At 41.6% G+C, this 19,375-nt stretch overlaps 1 protein-coding gene across 1 annotated transcript in view; it reads right to left on the bottom strand.

The window, feature by feature from the left end:
• The window catches only part of OCA2 (OCA2 melanosomal transmembrane protein), a 367,587-nt gene that overhangs the window by 231,450 nt on the left and 116,762 nt on the right, over positions 1-19,375 (bottom strand). Inside the window, exons 7-9 of the mRNA XM_006116097.5 lie at positions 12,108-12,265; positions 11,147-11,229; positions 10,241-10,394 (exon numbers count right to left, since the gene is read on the bottom strand). Of these exons, the coding sequence (XP_006116159.1) occupies positions 10,241-10,394; positions 11,147-11,229; positions 12,108-12,265 (395 nt within the window). The remainder of the gene's footprint in view (positions 1-10,240; positions 10,395-11,146; positions 11,230-12,107; positions 12,266-19,375) is intronic.

Below are 19,375 nucleotides of genomic sequence, written 5' to 3'. Positions count from 1 at the left end.
CTCTATTAACCTCATTTAGCAGGGACACTTCAGGTGACAAGGTTTTTTCCCCCCTTTCCCTCCCCATCTCCCTTCTTTTTCTGCTATTTATTTGTACCTCCATTTATTTGTACCTCCATTCATCTGAAGAAGTGGGTTGTGCCCACAAAAGCTCATGACACTATCTACATTTTTTGTTAGTCTCTAAGGGTATGTCTACACTACCCTCCTAGTTCAAACTAGGAGGGTAATGTAGGCATACCGCACTTGCAAATGAAGCCCGGGATTTGAATTTCCCGGGCTTCATTTGCATAAGCGGGGTGCCTCCATTTTTAAAACCCCGCTCGTTCGAACCCCGTGCAGCGCGGCTACACGGGGCATGAACTAGGTAGTTCGAACTAGGCTTCCTAGTTCGAACTACCTAGTTCGTGCCCCGTGTAGCCGCGCTGCACGGGGTTCGAACGAGCGGGGTTTTAAAAATGGCGGCACCCCGCTTATGCAAATGAAGCCCGGGAAATTCAAATCCCGGGCTTCATTTGCAAGTGCGGTATGCCTACATTACCCCGCTAGTTCGAACTAGCGGGGTAGTGTAGACATACCCTAAGGTACTGCAGGACCATTCTTTTTTTTTTTTTCTTTTTTATTTTTTCTTTTTTTTTTTTTAACCTTTTTGAAGATTTCTCTGTTAAACCAAGCTGTTCACCTGCCATATTTGCTATTCTTTCTGCAAACTGGGATGGTTTGTTTTTGTGCCCTCGATAAGGCTTATTTAAAATACAGCTAGCTCTCCTGGATTCCTTTCCCCCTCAGATTAGCTTCTCAGGGGATCCTGCCTATCAGTATCTTGAGGGAGTCAAAGTATGCTTTTCTGAAGTCCAGTGTCTGTATTCTGCTGTTCTATTTTCTTCCATTTGTCAGGATCGTGAACTCCACCTTGTCATGGTCACTGCTTCCCAGGCTGCCACCCACTTCACCTACCAATTTCCCTGTTTGTGAGCAGCAGGTCACAAGAAGCACAACCCCTATTTGGTTCCTCCAGCACTTGCACCAGGAAGTTGTTCCCAAAACACTCCAAAAACTTCCAGGATTGTCTCTGTACAGTTGTGTTGCTCTCCCAGCAGATGATTGAAGTTCCTCATGAGAACCACAGACTATGAACTGGAAACTTATGTCAGTTGTCTGAAGAAAACCTTGTCTATCTCATCCGTCTCATCTGTCAGTCTATAGTAGACACCCACCATGCCATCACTCTTGTTGCTTTCAATCCTAATCACTCTCGTTGCTCCTCAAATCTAGTTCTTTAAACCAAAGACTCTCAACTATCTTTTTGACATCCTTCCTGAACAGTTTATACCCTTCTCTGACAGTTCTCCAATCATGTGAGTTACCCCACCAAGACTCTCTTATTCTTGTCATATCATAGTTCCTTGACTGTGCCAGGAGTTCCAGTTCTTCCTGCTAGCTTCCAGACTTCCTGAATTTGTGTACAGGCACTTAAGATAACTAGCCAATTGCCCTACTTTCTCAGTATGAATCAGGAGCCCTCCCCACTGCACTCTCCACTTTGTGTTCTTCCCAGTATCCCACTTCCTCACTTACCTCAGGGTTCAGGTCACTTAGGCTGAACCTACTTTAAAACCCTCTTCACTGTACTTTACCAAGTCTGCCTGCAAAGATACTCTTCCCTCTCTTTGTTAGGTGGAATCCCATCTCTTGCTAGTAATCCTTCATCCTGGAACAACTTCCCACAATCAAGAATCCGAAACCCACTGACACCGCCTGCACCACCAATCACGTACTCCATAATTCTTCTTCCCAGAGCCACATAGTTTGCAGTGACCTACTCAAAGTCATTCTTGGCAATATCATTGGTGCCCACATAGAAACCTAGGAAGGAGTAGCAGTCCAATGGCTTGATCAGCCTCAACAGACACCCTGTCACATCCTGAATTCTAGCTCCAAACAAGCAGCACACTTTTTGAATTTCCCAGTCTAGACAGCAGATGAATGACTTCATCTCCCTTAAGAGGAAATTTCCAACTACCATCACTCATCTCCTCCTCTTGGGAGTGGTGGTCATGGAACCCCTCACCCTTAGAACAATGCATCCCATGCCTTCTGTTTGATGGGGTCTTCTTCTGATCCCTTTCCTCAGATAATTCTTACAAAACATTCTCTGCTATAATATCTGTTTTTTTACCTCTATCTGCATTGGGGATGCATGAGTTCTCCTCGTTCTTCCTCTTGAGGTCACATGCTGCCAAATTTATTTCATTACATTTAGTATCAATTTTTCTGCTTAGCTCTTCCAACCAGAAGTAGAGCTTTGTCATATTTCTTTGCTGAATCCTTACCCAATGAATTTTCTAAATTTAAAGCATTTAGGATTTTCACTCAGAGGATTTATTTTAATGTTCTGTAAGTGTTTTAGGAGCAATAATAGACACAACCTTACCTCTAAAAATGTGTGTTTTGAACTATATATTCTCAGTGTAAATCTTTGAATAAAAAATTTGATGTCATTTCAATATCTCAGCTGTCTATATCTCATTACAGATAACTTTGTATAACAATATCAAACATGTTTTGTGTCTCAACTTTTCTGTATCACTTATCAATCATGAAGGGATATTAGATTGCAGACAAGAGAAAAAATGTAGTTAAATCTAATACACATTCTTCTTAAACATACATTTGCTTTCATTTCCTGTATAGCAGAAGTGGCTCACAACCAAATGAATTATTCTATACTTGTCAACAATTCTACATCTTGAAATAAGTCTTATTTTAATTCTACACATCATAAGAAGTGTGTAGGTGACACACACATAATAGGAACAAGTGACAAAGTTCAAAATATAAATTGCAACACAGTGAAGTATGATTTGCAAATGAAAAACCAAGATAGAAAGAAATTTAAAAGGAGCTATTTCAATAAAATAAGAGCAACAGAAACTCCAAATACACAGAGGTAACAGATCAATATTTGAGGAAAAAATCAACTTAAAAAAAATCAATGTAAAGCTATTGAAGGAAAGGTTGGTCACACGAATAAAGGAGACTTCAAACAGAAAATGAAGAGGATATGGCTACAGAAATAAAATAGATTTAAACACAGAGTTGCAGAATGCCATCTCATAAATGGACAAAAAGGTTGGATGCCAGAACAACGTGAGTGTATGTGGTAAATATAGCAGAATTCAATAAAAGCAATATAGTTGTGAAGGTGATTTTTTTTACAGGACACTGGTTTGAGCAGGCTATTGTGAAGGTGCGATTTGGTTTGAGGGGATTTTGTTTTGTTTTCTTTTGTTTTGTTTGTGGGGTTGCATATGCGAGATGTGACCAATGATTCCATCCTTACTATTATTGCAATTTAAAAATTAAAAAAAACTTAAAATATCTTTCAGAAGCTGACTACAAATAGATCTAAAAAGTTAGTATCTTGCCTGAAAGACAGCAGATCTAACAGACATGATTTTTAACACAGAACAGTATCAATACTAGGTACAGCTTCTACTTGCAGGACAACCAATCAGCTCTGTGTTCTTGCAGAATCCTGGCATAGTATCTGTCTGACCTATCTGACTCACAAAAGTCCTCCCTCCCCCACAGCTTCTGCTTGAACCAAAACTGATCAGAAGTCTTGCAGAAAACAATGAATAGACTGACAGAGGTGGGAAGACATACTTAACTCCCTTCAGAAAGGGGTGACAAGATTAAGGAAACTCCCCCAGCCTCATTTGCATCAAAGATTAGCATATACAATGGAGAACAGAGATTCCAGGGCAAGAACTGCAGTGAACTCTGGAACCAGAAGAGCAGGGAAGCATTACCTGATAGGAAATCTCTGCTCCAGATGTTAATGAACCCAGGGCTACGCACATCCCAGCTAAGTAGTTACCAGATCAATTCTAGTCATAAATCCCTTCTTGGTAACCAAAATACTGAAGCTGTATAACTGCACTGTGAGCTCACTCAAGGAAACACTGCCTATAGCCAGGAATGATCCGTTCCTATTGTCTAGCCTAAACAAAAGAACTTTGAAATACTCTCTTCAGCTATCAGTTTTTCCCATAAACAAATCTAGTGTTCATGGGCATCCAGTATCCTAGGCACGGGAAGGCATTGCTTTCCCAAACTGCCAGCCTGGCCCTGCCCACGCTTTGCCCCCAGAACGCCTACTGTAGGCATTAAGGGGGCAAAATGTTGCTACCCCCAGTGCCTGTCCTGCATGTGCCCCTGGCCGGGGAGGCTAGATCTGCACCCCTCTTCCCTACCCAGTGCTCCAGGCCTGGGACACTGGAGCCACACACTGCCTGCCTTCCTTATGCTCCAAGGCCAGGGAAGCATAAGGAATGTGCCCACCTGGCCACTCATCTCCCTGTGGTGAGAGGGGCAGGGTGGCGGCTTGGACTCCCATGGTGGCCAGGGCTCTAGCAGAAGGGGCTATAAACAGGGATGAGCTGAACATGGGGTGTATGAGGGTGGCAGCTCAGAAGTGCTGTTTGACCCAGCCTGCTCAGGCATACTCTATTCTGATATATTCAAATATAGTGCCCATCTATAAAAAGGGAAATAAGAACAACCAGGAAACTACAGACCAGTCAGTTTAACTTCTATGCCAGGGAAGATAATGGAAACATCTGGAAGATAATAAGGTGATAGGTATCAGCCAGCATGGATTTGTAAAGAACAAATCATATCAAACCAATCTGATAGCTTTCTCTGATAGGATAACAAATCTTGTGGATAAGGGAGAAGAGGTGGACCTGGTATACCTAGACTTTAGTGAGGCAATTGATACAGTCTTACATGACCTTCTTATCAATGAACTAGACAAATACAATTTAGATTGGGCTTCTATAAGGGGAGGGAGCTGCATAACTGGCTGGATAACTGTTACATAAGAACAGTCCATCTAGCCCAGTATCCTGTCTTGCCGACAGTGGCCAATACCAGGTGCCCCAGAGGGAGGGAACACAACAGGTAATCCTCACATGATCCCTCTCCTCTCACCCACCTCCACAGAAACAGAGGCTAGGGACACCATTTCTACCCATCCTGGCTAATAGCCATTGAACTGTTCTCAGAGAGTAGTTATTAATGGTTCACAATCATGCTGGAAGAGCACAAGTGGGGTTCCTCAGGGATCTGTTTTGGGACTGTTCAGTATCTTCAGCAACAATTTAGATGATGGTACACAGAGTATGCTTACTAAGTTTGCAGATGATACCAAGCTGGTTGGGGTTGCAACTGCTTTGGAGGATAGGGTCATAATTCAAAATGATCTGGACAAACTGGAAAAATGGTCTGAGGTAAATAGGATAAAGTTTAATAAGGAAAATGCAAAGTGCTCCACTTAGCAAGGAACAATCAGTTTCACACATACAGAATGGGAAGCAACTGTCTAGGAAGGAGTACTGCAAAGCGATGTAGGGGTCATAGTGGACCACAGAATAAACATGAGTCAACAATGTGACACTGTTGCAAAAAAAGCAAACATGATTCTGGGATGCATTAACAGGAGTGTTATGAGCAAGAAACAGGAATCATTCTTCCACTCTACTGTCTGCTCATTAGGCCTCAATTGAAGTATTGTGTCCAGTTCTGGGCACCACATTTCAAGAAAGATGTGGAGAAATTGGAGAAGGTCCAGAGAAGAGCAACAAGAATGATTAACATCTAGAAAACATGAACTATGACGCAAGGCTTAAGGAATTGGGCTTGTTTAGTTTGGAAAAGAGAAGACTGAGAGGGGACATGATGTGGTTTTCAGGTATCTAAAAGGGAGTTGGGGAAGGAGGGAGAATTGTTCTCCTTGGCCTCTGATGATAGGACAAAAAGCAATGGGCTTAAACTGAAGCAAAGGAGGTTCAGTTGGACATTAGGAAAAATTTCCTAACTGTCAGGATGGTTAAACACTGGAATAAATTGCCTAGAGAGGTTGTGGAATCACCATCACTGGAGATATTTAAGAGCAAGTTAGACACCTGTGAGGGATGATCTAGATGGTGCTTGGTCCTGCCATGACTCAAAGGACTGAACTTGATGATCTCTCAAGGTGCCTTCCAGTTCTAGTGTTCTATTACTCTATGATTCTGATACAGTGCCCCTGGCCTATGAGGGTGGCAGCCTGGATGTGTTGCTCAACCAAAATCACTGAGTCCAGGGACATATAAGGGGGTCAGTTTGGATATGCTGATTAACTCAGTCCTCTCAGATGCTGCTGACATTAGCAGAAATTGGAAAGCAGACAACAAAGATAAATGTAAGGTGCTCTACTCTTGAAATTAAAATCAAGTGCACAAATACAGAATGGGGGGATAAAAGGTTGACAGCAGAACTGCTTAGAAGGATCTGGGAATTGTGGTAGATCGCCATCTCAGTGTAAATCAGTAATGTGATGCTGCTGCAAAAAAAATGCAATTTTAGGTTGCATTAACAGAGCCATGATATGCAAATCATGAGAGGTGATAATACCAATCTACTTGACTCTGTTTAGACCTCAGCTAGAGTACTGTGTCCAATTTTGGTCACCAGAAAGGATAGAGAGAAACTGGAAAGGCTCCTTAGGCAAGTGACAAAGATGATAAAATATACAGTATGCAAGCCATGTGAGCAAAGGCTGGAGGAACTGTATATGTTTTATTTAGAAACAAGGATATTAAGGAGGGACATAATAGTAGATTTCAAATACTTGAAAGGCTAGCATAAAAAATTGAAAAAAGTTGTTCTCTCTTGTCACAGAAGGCAGAACAATAAGGAATGGGATCAAGCTACAGAATAGCAGATTTAGATTAAATCTCAGAGTTTAGGAAAAAACTCCGTACCTGTAAGAACAGTAGGACAATGGAACAGTCTGCTGAGGGAAGTCATGTGTGCTCCTTCACTAGAGGTTTTCAAAAGGAGGATAGATGGCCATCTGCCTTGGATGGGTTAGACACAACAAATCCCGCATCTTGGCAGGGGGTTAGACTACTTGACCCTTGCAGACCCATATAACCCTACAATTCTATGGTTCTCAGAAAGGGCCATAGCGTGAGCATGGATTCTAGGGAATATGAGCTTTACATAGAAGATCCACTACAGAATATAACAAGCAGGAAAAACTCGTGTTTTGTGAGGAAGTTCGCCTCTAGATAACTCAAGAGGGTGCCAAAAAGGGATGGTTCCAAATTTTAGATACATTTCTGAAATTTTGAATCTTTATCTAAAAACTTTCATTCATGATAAAAAGTGGACAGTTTGGGCTACACTGGCCTCCCTTTCCATTTCAGACCTCCAAGATCTGGGAATAAATTAATGCAACTATTTAAATAGTTAATCCTTATGTAGCTTCTTCTTTTCTAACTTGGCTTTTCCTGTTTATGTTAAATGCTATTGGTCAGATGCAATATATTGTGTAGTTTTGGATAAAGGTAATTAACTCCTTTAATACCATTTTTCTTAAAGTAGTCACCTTGCTTTTTTAAAGGACAAATTCAAAAGATAAATATTTTACAAATTCACAGTGATTCCAAAAAAAATTAAGATACAAAAAATGAATTAATTGAAGACCAGAGAACAGTAAATTGGTAAATGGAAATGAGTAAAACAAAGGAAAAGTGTAAGAGAAAGAAAAATGAAAAGCAGCAGCAAGGTAGAAAATGGACTAGTGAGATATTACCCTGTGACACTGGGAATTGATTTCTCTGATAGCGAGAAGAAAAGAATGGAGTGCTAAGTTCTGAGAAATCACTACTCTAACTCTAGAAGCCAGTTCTAAATACCACATCTAAGGTAAGTCACTGTTTACCAATTCTGTCATTCACACTCAGAGTGATTTGAGGATGAAGGATAACCAGACAATCATCATATTCTGCTGGAATGTTGAATATTTTCCTCTGATTTGTGTAATTTAAAAGTTTCTCTGTTTGTCATGTTTGTCAAGAGAATAAATACCATTTTGAAGGTAGATAAAGTGAAAGACATTAACATTTTGGCTGTGTCCAGACTCAGGGGTTTTTTCGGGAAAAGTAGCCTTTTTCCGAAAAAACTTCACCTGCGTCTAGACTGCAGCTGCGTTCTTTCAAAATTAAATCGAAAGAACGCGGCTTTTCTTTCGACGGCGGTAAACCTCATTTCACGAGGAAGAACGCCTTCTTTCGAAAGTGCTTCTTTCGAAAGAAGGCGTTCTTGAATGTAAATAGGGCTTCTTCGAAAGAGAGCATCCAGACTCACTGGGTGCTTTCTTTCGAAAAAGCGGCTTGCTCTTTCCAAAGTTCCGCGTGCAGTCTAGACACTCTCTTTCGAAAGAGGCTTGCAGTCTAGACATAGCCTTTGAAAACTCAGATATAGAAAATGGTAGTTATAATGGAACAATGGCAAAATATTTTTCTGTTTTTTAATCTTTTTTCTACCCTTAAATCTTCAGAAGTAGTTCCACTGAAGCATGCATCTGAGGGTAGAATTTGTCCCTTCATGTTTTAGTAAAAAAACCAGCTACAGTTATTTTAAACATTTCTCTTAGAAACAATAGAAACATGTATGAATTTCCAGGTTTTCTGATCTAGTGTCTGTACACTCAGTCCCTGAACTTTGTGTTGGTTGTGAGTTCTTCTAGTCTCACAACTTGCAAACAACTGCAGACAAATCATCCTGTCACCATGCACATTCACAACTTGATGTTTTTGCAATTGCTAAGGACTGCACACATTTTGAAGAAAAAACACAGCATTAAAATGTATTAAGGTTCTTTCAATGATGTGCAATCTGTATAGATGCCTTTAAATCAAAATCCAATATACTACTCCCCTTTGCACTTAGTGTATTGAGATAGCATCTATAAAGTACAAGGAACCAGTGTTAGCCTTACACATCAATTTCCATTCCTGAAGTGAATAATCTAAACTTTTAACTGTCTGATACATGGTACCTGTCTCTGTTATTGGAGCTGGATTGGAAGAAAGGCATTCCTTATCTTATTTAGCATTTTGATGGGTTACAGTATAAAAAAAATCATGATGATAGATAGGGAAGAATAATCAGCAAACCAAATATTGCCATTGTGACACATTCCATAGATCCTCTCTCACCTGCACCAGTGAAAATCAAATGCAACGCAGTTGAAACCCATGGAATTCCATAAGTATAAGGGTACATCTAGACTGCAGTGCTATTTCGCATTTTCTGCATTTTGTTATTCGTTATTTTGAAATACAATCGAAATAACAGGTGTGCTAGTCTGATGTCCTAGTACACCTCGTTCCACAAGTATTAAGGGACTTGTCAGAATAGTGGTTTATTTATTGTGTAAACAGTGCCAAATGTCAAAATAGACTCTCTCGAAATAAGCTTGAAATAAGATACGCGATTTGTATAGCTCAGATTGTGTAGCTTATTTCAAGCTAGTGCCACAGTGTAGACGCACCCTAAAAATGGTGTAAAAGAAGGGAGAATTATTCCCTGTGTCTCATGTTTCAGTTACAGGATATTCATGTTGTCATTTACATTCCAAGAAAGACTTGTTGAATGTCAAAAAATAAATCCTGTACCACTTCTCATATATCTCTGTATCACTTCTTATATATCTATCATCTTCAGTCATGATACGAAGTATTTGAGTTAAACTGCATATCTATGAGCCTTGGAATATGTGATTAAAGTTTTGTATCCATTAACTTCCCTCATATTAACTCAAATCTTCTCCTTCCATACAAAAGGATGCACTGTAGGTATTTCAAATTGTTGTTGTTTTAAAAATAAACATAATATTTACTTTACTCTTTTACATGCACAAATGATTCTAATTTGTTTTCAGGTGTCTTAGAGAAGGGAATGACCTAAGTGATTTTTTTTAAACTTGTGAGAGTTATTTGCTTTTGACTTGAGGTCTTATTTACCAAGTTTCAACAGGTTGGCTTAGTCTCCCAGCCATGTTATAAAATATAATGGAAATATCACAAGATTCCTATAGAGAGAAATAACCAAGAACTGCTCAAGTACCATGGAAATAATTAGTAATAACCTACTAGGATCAGTTGCCATTCATTCCTGTTTCCTTCAGCATATTTGGAATGAAGTTTTGTTTGTGCCCTAAGCAATGTCTGATACTACTGGAAAGTTTCAGATTCAGTTTCAGAAAGTACATTAACTGCCAAAACAATACATATGCATGCGCGCGCGCGCGCACACACACACACACACACACACACACACAAGTATGCACAGAGAGAGAGAGAGAGAGAGAGAGAGAGAGAAAGAGCATCTCTTGACTTACCTCCAATATGATAAGCACATAAACACCTGCCAAGATGACTGATGCAATGGTTACTTGTGTCTCTATATTCGCATGAAGATACTGATGCTTTATGGAGAGAGGAACAATTTCAGATTCCTGCAGAAAAGCTTGAATGTTTATGGAGATTGCATTACTGCAGGGAAAAGAAAAAAAAAGAAAAGTTCTGTTTCCTTATACAGTAAAACTCCAATTGTCTGGGATCCAGTTTTCCAGCACTCCCAATAGTCCGGCATCAACTGGAACCTGGAAGTGCTCCAATCAGCCGCTCTCACGGCCAGGCCGCTGTGAGCTACATGTACGTTCGTGGCCCCAGTGCACACAGCATCCAGCTTGCACTTGCTAGCAGCCTGCCACTGAGCACAGGCAGCTGCCTTGGGACCCAGACATAAGGTTGGGGGAGGAGGAGGACTGGGTTACAGCAGAGAGGGGAGGTATTTGGCTCTGGGGGAGGGCAGGAGAGGAGGATTGGGTTGGGAGTATGCCCCCTTATAATACTTTCTGGTACTCCATCATATCCAATAATCCAGCACCATCTAGGTCCCAAAGGTGCCAGATTATTGGAAGTCTACTGTAGAATGAAACTGTTATATTTTTAAATACTGTAAAAATGTTTCATTAGCTATAATAAAGAATGTAAAGCAATTTTTGTGATTCTTGAATACCAGATTGTAAATGTCATGTCTTGGACTGTAACATAAGCCCAAGAAGTGGATAGGATGACAGTACTATAATTATTTTTAAAAACTTGGCAAGTTTATGTTTTACTGTCAGTCTGAAGAATTATAAGATAATGGAATGTAATAATTTTTTTTTAAGAAAATAAAAATATTTCATAGCATTCAAGTCAGTTTATATAAACTATTATTTCAATTGATTTCTGCCAACCTGTTAGGTATCTCAAAGGTTTTAGTTGTGATAACTTGCTCATTTCGTCTTGAGTTTAAAGGTAGAGTCCAGTTGTATAAAACCTGTAAGACATTCAAATTTAAAAACATAAGTAACTTAAGTCTGTTTCCTCATGTTCTTCTTTTGCCCAAAAACCCTCAAGTCAAATTTCACCAATCTGATTACTTTTAGACAAAACTGCTTGTATGTTAAGTGTCAGGCCAGAGGGAATTGTCCCCAATGCTCATTAAGTTCCAGAAAGAGGGATCAAATACAAAGTTGCAAAGTCAAGATACGAGACTTACCAATGTCGTCTGGGTCTGGCCTGGGACGGGAATCAAGCTATGCACCCTGGCTGCTGGCTTCTCCCTGGATCAGGCTGGAGTGGAAGTGGAGGGACCCACACCCCCGCCACTGGTTTAGTCCCATGGCTGGCCCAGCAGTGAAGGAAGCTATACGGGCTTCCCACTGGTGCTTCCTGGGCCCAGCTAGGGTGTCGAATGCTGCTGGCCAATGGCTTCCCATTGGGATGCTTGCTGCCCCCCTGTGGTCATTCCACAGTATAACTCCCTCATACTACACCCCTTCCTTTTCCATTTTATGAGAAAATCAAATTTCAGGAATATCCCGTTGTACTGGCACAGCCAAGCCCTGACCTCACTTTCAGTTAGGATAAGAGGACGCTGCATACCAAATTTAGTGGCCCTAGATTTTGTCATTTAGGAGGCGTTCTTGAACAAATGGACTCAAAGACGGACAGACAGACAGACAGATGCCCATTTCTGAAATATGTAGGTAGATAATACCAATGCAGCTAATGCTAACATCAGTGTACATTTCATGACAAAACAAAAATCCATGTAATGTTGATGGGGACAACTCAATATCAGTTAAATAAAGGCATCTCAAAAAAAGACACAAAACAAAATTTCCAATGACAATGATATGCAAAAAGCAGCACCTGCAGCTGACGTCTTCTTCGAGACCCAGGGTCTTCTATTTGCCCAATTTGCACTATTATGTATTCCTCTGCCCGACGATCAACCACATCTGCTACAAAAGGTCCTCCTAATTCTAACTTCAGTAGGGAAGATTCACGAAAATCTGTAATATTCATAGCTGATGGAAAACCTGTTAAGGATTACAATTCCAGTGGCAACTATGTAGGATTAAGTAATATACTGTATTTCAGTATAATATGTAACTCCTAACCAGACAGTGCAATATGAGGCGGTCTCTCAAATGCAATAGAGATTATTCTCAGGACAAAACCCTATGAAAAAAAGATTCCAAACCAGTGAAATGCCAGCTTTCAGGGGGTTGACTGGAATCAGTGAACATAGAAGACAACTGTATCCCCACTCCTTCCGGTTTAATTAAAGGCTATTTTGTTGCTGTAACCTTGCAGCTGGATGGAAAAGAAATCAGTCTTATCAGGAACTAAACAATAAACAACATTTCTAGCAATTAAGATGTCATGACCCACCATAGCTCCTGAACCTAGGCCTGTAAAGTCATGGATGAAGTCATACTCCAACCCTCCACCTACTAGCCTGCTAGTAGAAGCTCACCTGTGACCCATGAAACCCAACCCCAGAAGTATGTTTCACTGCCCATAGTATTGAGAGGTTTGAACAAGGAAAGAAAAAACACAGCTTAGAATTTTTAAAGCACTCTTGCTAGTGTGAGTACCTACAGGGCATCACTTTGTTCCACTTTTGGGATCTCTAGTGAAAATAATTACAGTTATCCCAGGCTGACCACACTCTTATTGTTTTAATACAGAAAGTTTTGTTTCCGTATTTGAAGTCCCTACCTCTTTATAACGAATTTTTATGTTGCACACTCATTAATTTTCAGCAGAAAGGCTGAATGAGCATGGATACTGAAGCACACTCATGTGCCAAAATAGTCGCTCCAGCTCAGGGCTGAGGAGTGCATCAGTGCCTCATGAGGACTCATGCAATATCCATATTGTAGCCTGATTTGTGGAGAGAAGACTGCAGACCCCAGACCTGTCAGGACATCTAACACCTTTTACAAGCAATGAATCTACTCACACATTTATTTTTAATGTATTTAAAGGGATTAATAACACAGTAGGATGAATTTAAAATCTACAGAGGAACAATGAAGAAATCAACGGATGTTTCTTTCAACAAATTCCAAATAGAAAAATTCACATGCTGTCTCCACCTAACTTGATATTACATTTCTCTTCCATTGCTGCAGTTTTCCAGGGTAGCTTGCTGTCACAATTTCCAAAGCTCAGCGTAATGGCACAAATCCTTATTGAAACCATATTAACAGCTCTAACGAGAGGCATTAATTGTTGTCCTTCAAAAGGCTTGCTGACCTGTATTCATTAACCTAATGACTTGGGGCACCTTTGACAGCCTGAACACCATTATGAGTGCAGCCAATAATTTATTTCTACAAAAAAAAAAGCTTCGGGTGCATATAATTATGGCAGCTTCCTTTCACACAATACAGCCAACATAAATCCTGTAATTATACAGATGACACATTCAGGAGCTACTACAGAGGAAGCTTAAAATCATAAGAAAAGGGAAAACTTATTTTCAAGCTATGCACAGTGGTGCCATCATACAAAATAGTTTCTTCCTACCTTGCATTATTATTCATTTGTTACTGTTCAAACGTGAAACCATGAGAAAAAGCCCTAGCAATAAGGTCTTATATTTGATCATGAAACTTAGCTTTCACAGGTCTAAGCTGAGGAGCTTAAATAGAAATCACTTTTTTCCTTCCAAACAACACTTTGAATCTCATCTTTTTTCCACTCATGTCACTGCAGATCATAGCCTGTATCTAAGGTAGAATCTGATCTTCTCAAAACATTTCTGCTGAGGAAAACTACAGACCTACTTCTATGAGGCAAACAGGGATCATTTTCACAGGTCAGAATTTAATGAGGTCTGTGCATTTTAATTTCAATGCATTGCATCTGAATTCATTTCAGAAGCTTGTCGAAGCAAAGAGTCACAAAATATTTGCAGGGAAAGACCCAACGCACACTGAGCCTAGGTTCAAGGTGGTTTGTGCACCTGGAGAGAGGATGTTATCCCAAAAGGAGAAATTGGCAATTTTCTTTACACAACACAAGCCCCAAGATTCTTTCTTACTGCAGCTCCCCCGCCATGACGCACAGCCCCAGCTAGCAGCATCAGCCTCTTCCTGGTACAAGAGCTGAGGTGAACCCCTTGCTCCTATTCTTTCAGGTGACCAGCTGTACCAATAAAAATCAGGACCGTCTCAATATTTAATTGTTTGTCCCAATCAATGTACGATAGGGATGCCATTGGTCTCAATATACAGGTGAGAGGGTGAGCAGTGGGCCAGGGGCAGGTAGCGGGCAAACAGCGAGATGAGCTGCAGACAGGGATGGCCTGGCAGGAGAGTGAGCGGTCCTTGCAGTCGGTAGGGGGGGTTTTTGGCAGGGAAGCGAGAAGATGAGCAGCAAGTAGAGAGGGTGAGAAGAGGTGAGTGGCAGATGGAGCACTGAGGAGGGTCACGGCAAACCAGCACTGGGTGAGGAAGAACATGGAGGGGAGCCAGGAGAGGGTGGGGCTTTGGGCACAATGGGGGCAGGGCTAATGGCACCCCCAAAGGGTCTCAATATTTTACTTTTATGATGTGTTCATCTTCCGCCTCTTCTCCCCAAAGACCAGAGACATGACAAGGCCAGAAGCTGGAGTCATATGGTGCTAAGAGCCACCCAGGGAACCTGGACTGCCAGGGGGAGCCCCAGATCCACCTACGCTGAGAATGAGGACACTGTCCAGAGATGGCTCTCAAGCACCCAAGGCAGGCAGAAAATCCAGCGCTCCCCACAGAGGCCCAGGTTTCTCTGGGTGTCTCTTCCCATGACCCAGCTCTGACTTCTGGCCTGGCCAACGGACCTCAAGTGAAAGAAGAGCAGAGGGTGGGACCACAATTCTAGTGATGGTAGCCCCCACATACACACACACTTCTACATAGGTTACAGTGCTCCTGTGGGGACTCCCAAATTGGCCTTGGGCATGAGCCACATGGGCCCATGAATCAATCTTCTAGTGAGCACATTAGAAATCCCAGGGTTCTTTTGCGAGTACAAGAAGCAACCTGAATCCTACCTCACCCACACATGTACATCATCCCCCTCTCTTGCCATGGCTGGGTGTGAACAAAGTCTAGAAGGCATCCCATAATGTTTAGCAAAGTCTACCAGGAGACCTAAGGGATTCCAAAGGAACAGCTTGCTGGGAACTCTGGAGTTTCACTTCATAGCACATACAGTTATTACGGAATAGTGATAGAAATGTAGCCATGTTAGTCTGGGGTAGCTGAAGCAAAATGCAGGACAATGTAGCACTTTAAAGACTAACAAGATGGTTTATTAGATGATGAGCTTTCGTGGGCCAGACCCACTTCCTCAGATCAAATAGTGGAAGAAAATAGTCACAACCATATATACCAAAGGATACAATTAAAAAAATGAACACATATGAAAAGGACAAATCACATTTCAGAACAGGAGGGGGATGCGGAGGGGGGGGGAAGGAAGGAAGGTAAGTGTCTGTGAATTGATGATATTAGAGGTTATTACGGAAACACTTAAAACTTCCCTTACTCATTCCATCAGCTATATAAGGGTATGTCTAGACTACATGCCTCTGGCGACAGAGGCATGTAGACCAGGCTACCCGGCATAGGAAAATGAAGCGGCGATTTAAATAATCACAGCTTCATTTAAATTGAAATGGCTGCCACGCTGAGCTGATCAGCTGTTTGTCGGCTCAGCGCAGTAGTCTGGAGCTCCGTGGTCGACATCAAAGGCATTTGTCGACCTCCCTGGTAAACCTCATCCCACGAGGCATACTGGGGAGGTTGACAAATACCTTTGATGTCCACCGCGGAGCGTCCAGACTACTGCGCTGAGCCGACAAACAGCTGATTGGCTCAGCGCGGCAGCCATTTAAATTTAAATGAAGCGGCGATTATTTAAATTGCCGCTTCATTTTCCTATGCTGGATAGCCTAATCTACATGCCTCTGTTGCCAGAGGCATGTAGTCTAGACATACCCTAAGATACAGACCCCTCAGCTGAGCAAAGAACTAGATACAGCAGAGACCCAGGATGGGGAATCAGACCTCATGTCATTTCAGAAAAGACCCTGGATTGGAAGGGAGGCAACATTCTAAACTATCCTCTCCACAGAGACCAAAGATGGGAGCAATGCCCAGCAGTGTCCCCACTGAAAATAGGGGTGGACACACAGCACAGGGCCATTACCTGGGTGCTCCTCTAGAGGTGATGCAGGAGGAGGAATGAACGAAGGGCAGCTTTGTGTAGGAGTTTTCTTGCAGGATGGAGGGAAATGTTTCCTCAGAGGCTTCAGGTTGTTAAAGTTCACAGCCCACTCTTTGCCTAATATTTGTGCTATTGGTGCATTTAGGGTTTAATCCTGCACGGTGCTGAGCACTCTGGCCCCCACCCAGCAAAGCACTTGGGTACATGCCTAACACTAAGCATCTGCCTATGATATGCATCACGGGGGACACTTAAAATTTGTTCTGGGGCAGGAAGCGGTGGGGAATATACAGATTAAACAGAGCCATGGCAATAAAAACAGCAAAGTCAAGCACAAAATATTAGAGATGGAACAGAATTTTTTAATCAATCACCAAGACTATCGTATCTGAGAATGGGAGGCAGGATCGGTTGGTTGGTTGTTTTTCAGGGAAATGAAGAACTCTTTTTGATATTACTGATGAACATCTGCCCCAAGCTCTTCATGGCATTATGATTAAAATGTTTTACAATGACCTCTGCCTGCTCCGTGACTGAAGTAATTGCAGTGATCATTCAATCTGCGATTTCAAAATTCATGCACTTTCAGCCATAATCATGGTAACTAACAGCCTCAATGCCTCTCACTTCTTTTTTTCATTCTCATTAGCTTATGGGGTTTTTTTTTCCCCACCAATGTCATCCCTCCCCCTCCCCCTGTACATTGAAAAAGTTTTAACAGTTTTGTGGAACTATTGACCAGAAACACTTGGGCCTCGTATCATATTGACCAACCTAAGGATCTGGTGTTCTCTAACATCTTTCTGTTTTAGTTTGCAGATGACAGCTAGTGGGGTTGCCAATTAGGCCCCTCAATGGGAGGAAGGAGCAAAGGAGACAACCGCCCTGAGGTTAGCAATTCAAAAAAGCCCGGAGCTGCCAGCCTCCACCATCTCTGCAATGATGGCAGTCAGAGACCTGGGGCCGTTAGATCCCCATCAGAGCACCACATGGTGTGATCTGGGCAGCTCTGACAGCTGCCAGGTCAGGAGGCACAGCATGGCATGCTCTGGGAGGCACTGAGGCTGGCTGCCCCAGTCCGCCCCTTCCAGGAGCACAGAGCTGGGCCCCCTCCCAACTCCCTGCTTTACCCAGGAGCCTGGTGGCAATTCTGTTGGGCCACCTGTTGCCAATACTTCTGAGAATGGAGCTAAAATTGAGAGGGACAGTAAACACATCTCACCTCCTGCCTTGCCACTATTGTAGTGCAGTTATTGAACAGATGAATGTTGCAGGGTGATTTGGAGGATAAAGAAACGGCATTTCTGAGTCTGACCAGGAATTTCCCCAATGTATGGCAGGAGTTGGCACAAGAGACAGTACAGAGGTGCTTGAGGTGGAAGTGCACAAGCAGATAATCAAGGTTGCTACAATCACAGAGCAAAAGCAGGAGTTGATAGCTCAATAATCTAAATGTGGGAAAGAGGCTCAAAGCTTGGAAGAATTTGAAGGAATCGCAGAACTACAATGCAAAGGAAGGCAGAAAAGGAATTACCTGCAACACTTCTCTACTTAAGGGGAGAAGCATTCAACTGTAATAGGTGAGGCAAGTTAAATAAGTACTATGTCAAAAAAACCCAGACACTTCTGTAAATGAATGTGAGATGGCATATGCTTGAATTGCACAATATCTCTTTGGCATGCAAGAACCCCCATTACTTTTTCATTTCAGGAACCATAGTTCTATTATGTTGCATTGATTTGCTCCAGCCTTCTGTTCTCCATTGCCTGTACAACATAAAATGTTGTACAGATGAAAGCAGAAGTTATTCGGAACACAGTGCAAAGAGAAGCACAGTAATGAATGAGGAGAACACATATTTCAAAACATTCTATAAAACCAAAAATTATTTTCATGATGGGAAAAATTGAAAAATACGTCTCTTGGTATTTCATGGTTATGTAATTAATAAACTCAGATCTTTTGGGAGTAATGATGACTGCTCCATCACAATAGGCTGAAAATCATAGGGTATTGGGAGTATTCACTCCCAAATGAGCACTGGGTTTTGTTAATGCATCATATCAATGTAACTTTTCTGCTATTTTTAACTCAGATCCCAAAGATGTATCTTATTAAATTATTGACTTTGCACTTGTCTGCCTTTCATTTACTTCTGAAAACATTTTACAACCATGCCACAATAGCATACTGAACCTTAATCCCGCAGAAGAGAGTCTGCTGCCTTTCACTAGCACAAAATACCTCTTTGTTGCCGAATGAGCATTTAAAACGATATGTCACAAATTAATTTAAAAAAGGAAGAGCACCATCACCATTTTGAAAAATTATACTAACTCCATTTAATTTGAATCAAGGACAGTAGGAAAACCAAATGCATTTGTGATCAAAATAGTACTAAAGGAAATCCTACAGATTGTGGAAAGTCTTCAATTCATGGAAGGGAGTGGGTTTTCTGGCATTGCTTTTGATAGCTGCAGCCTAGCTGCCCCAGGCTATGTCTAGACTATGGCATTTTTCCGGGATACCAAAAGTATCCCGGAAAAACTCCGCCATGTCCAGGGAATATGTCTGCTCTTCCGATATTTTTTGCAGAAGAGCAGAAGCACTTTTTTGGCATCCCTGTAAATCTCATTTTGTGAGGAAGAAGGGATGTTCCAAAAAAGGTTTTTTTCCTGACATTTGGACCAATGTAGATATTTGGCCCAGTGTAGATGGGCCAAATGTCAGAAAAGCTTCTTCCAAAAAAAGAAGCGGAAAAAGCTATGCAAATTGCAGTTCACAATTTGCATACCTTTTCCAGAAGAACAGTGCAGTGTAGACATAGCCTAATGCTGGTACTGCTCAGAGATATTGGACATTACACAGAAAATCACAAGCATTGAACTTAAGCAGGAAAAGGGGGGCAAGAAAG

This window comes from Pelodiscus sinensis, chromosome 1 (genome assembly GCF_052426305.1).
Source record: "Pelodiscus sinensis isolate ZL-2025 chromosome 1, ASM5242630v1, whole genome shotgun sequence".
Lineage (NCBI taxonomy): Eukaryota > Metazoa > Chordata > Testudines > Trionychidae > Pelodiscus > Pelodiscus sinensis.
This window is presented reverse-complemented; position numbering and strand designations above follow the sequence as displayed.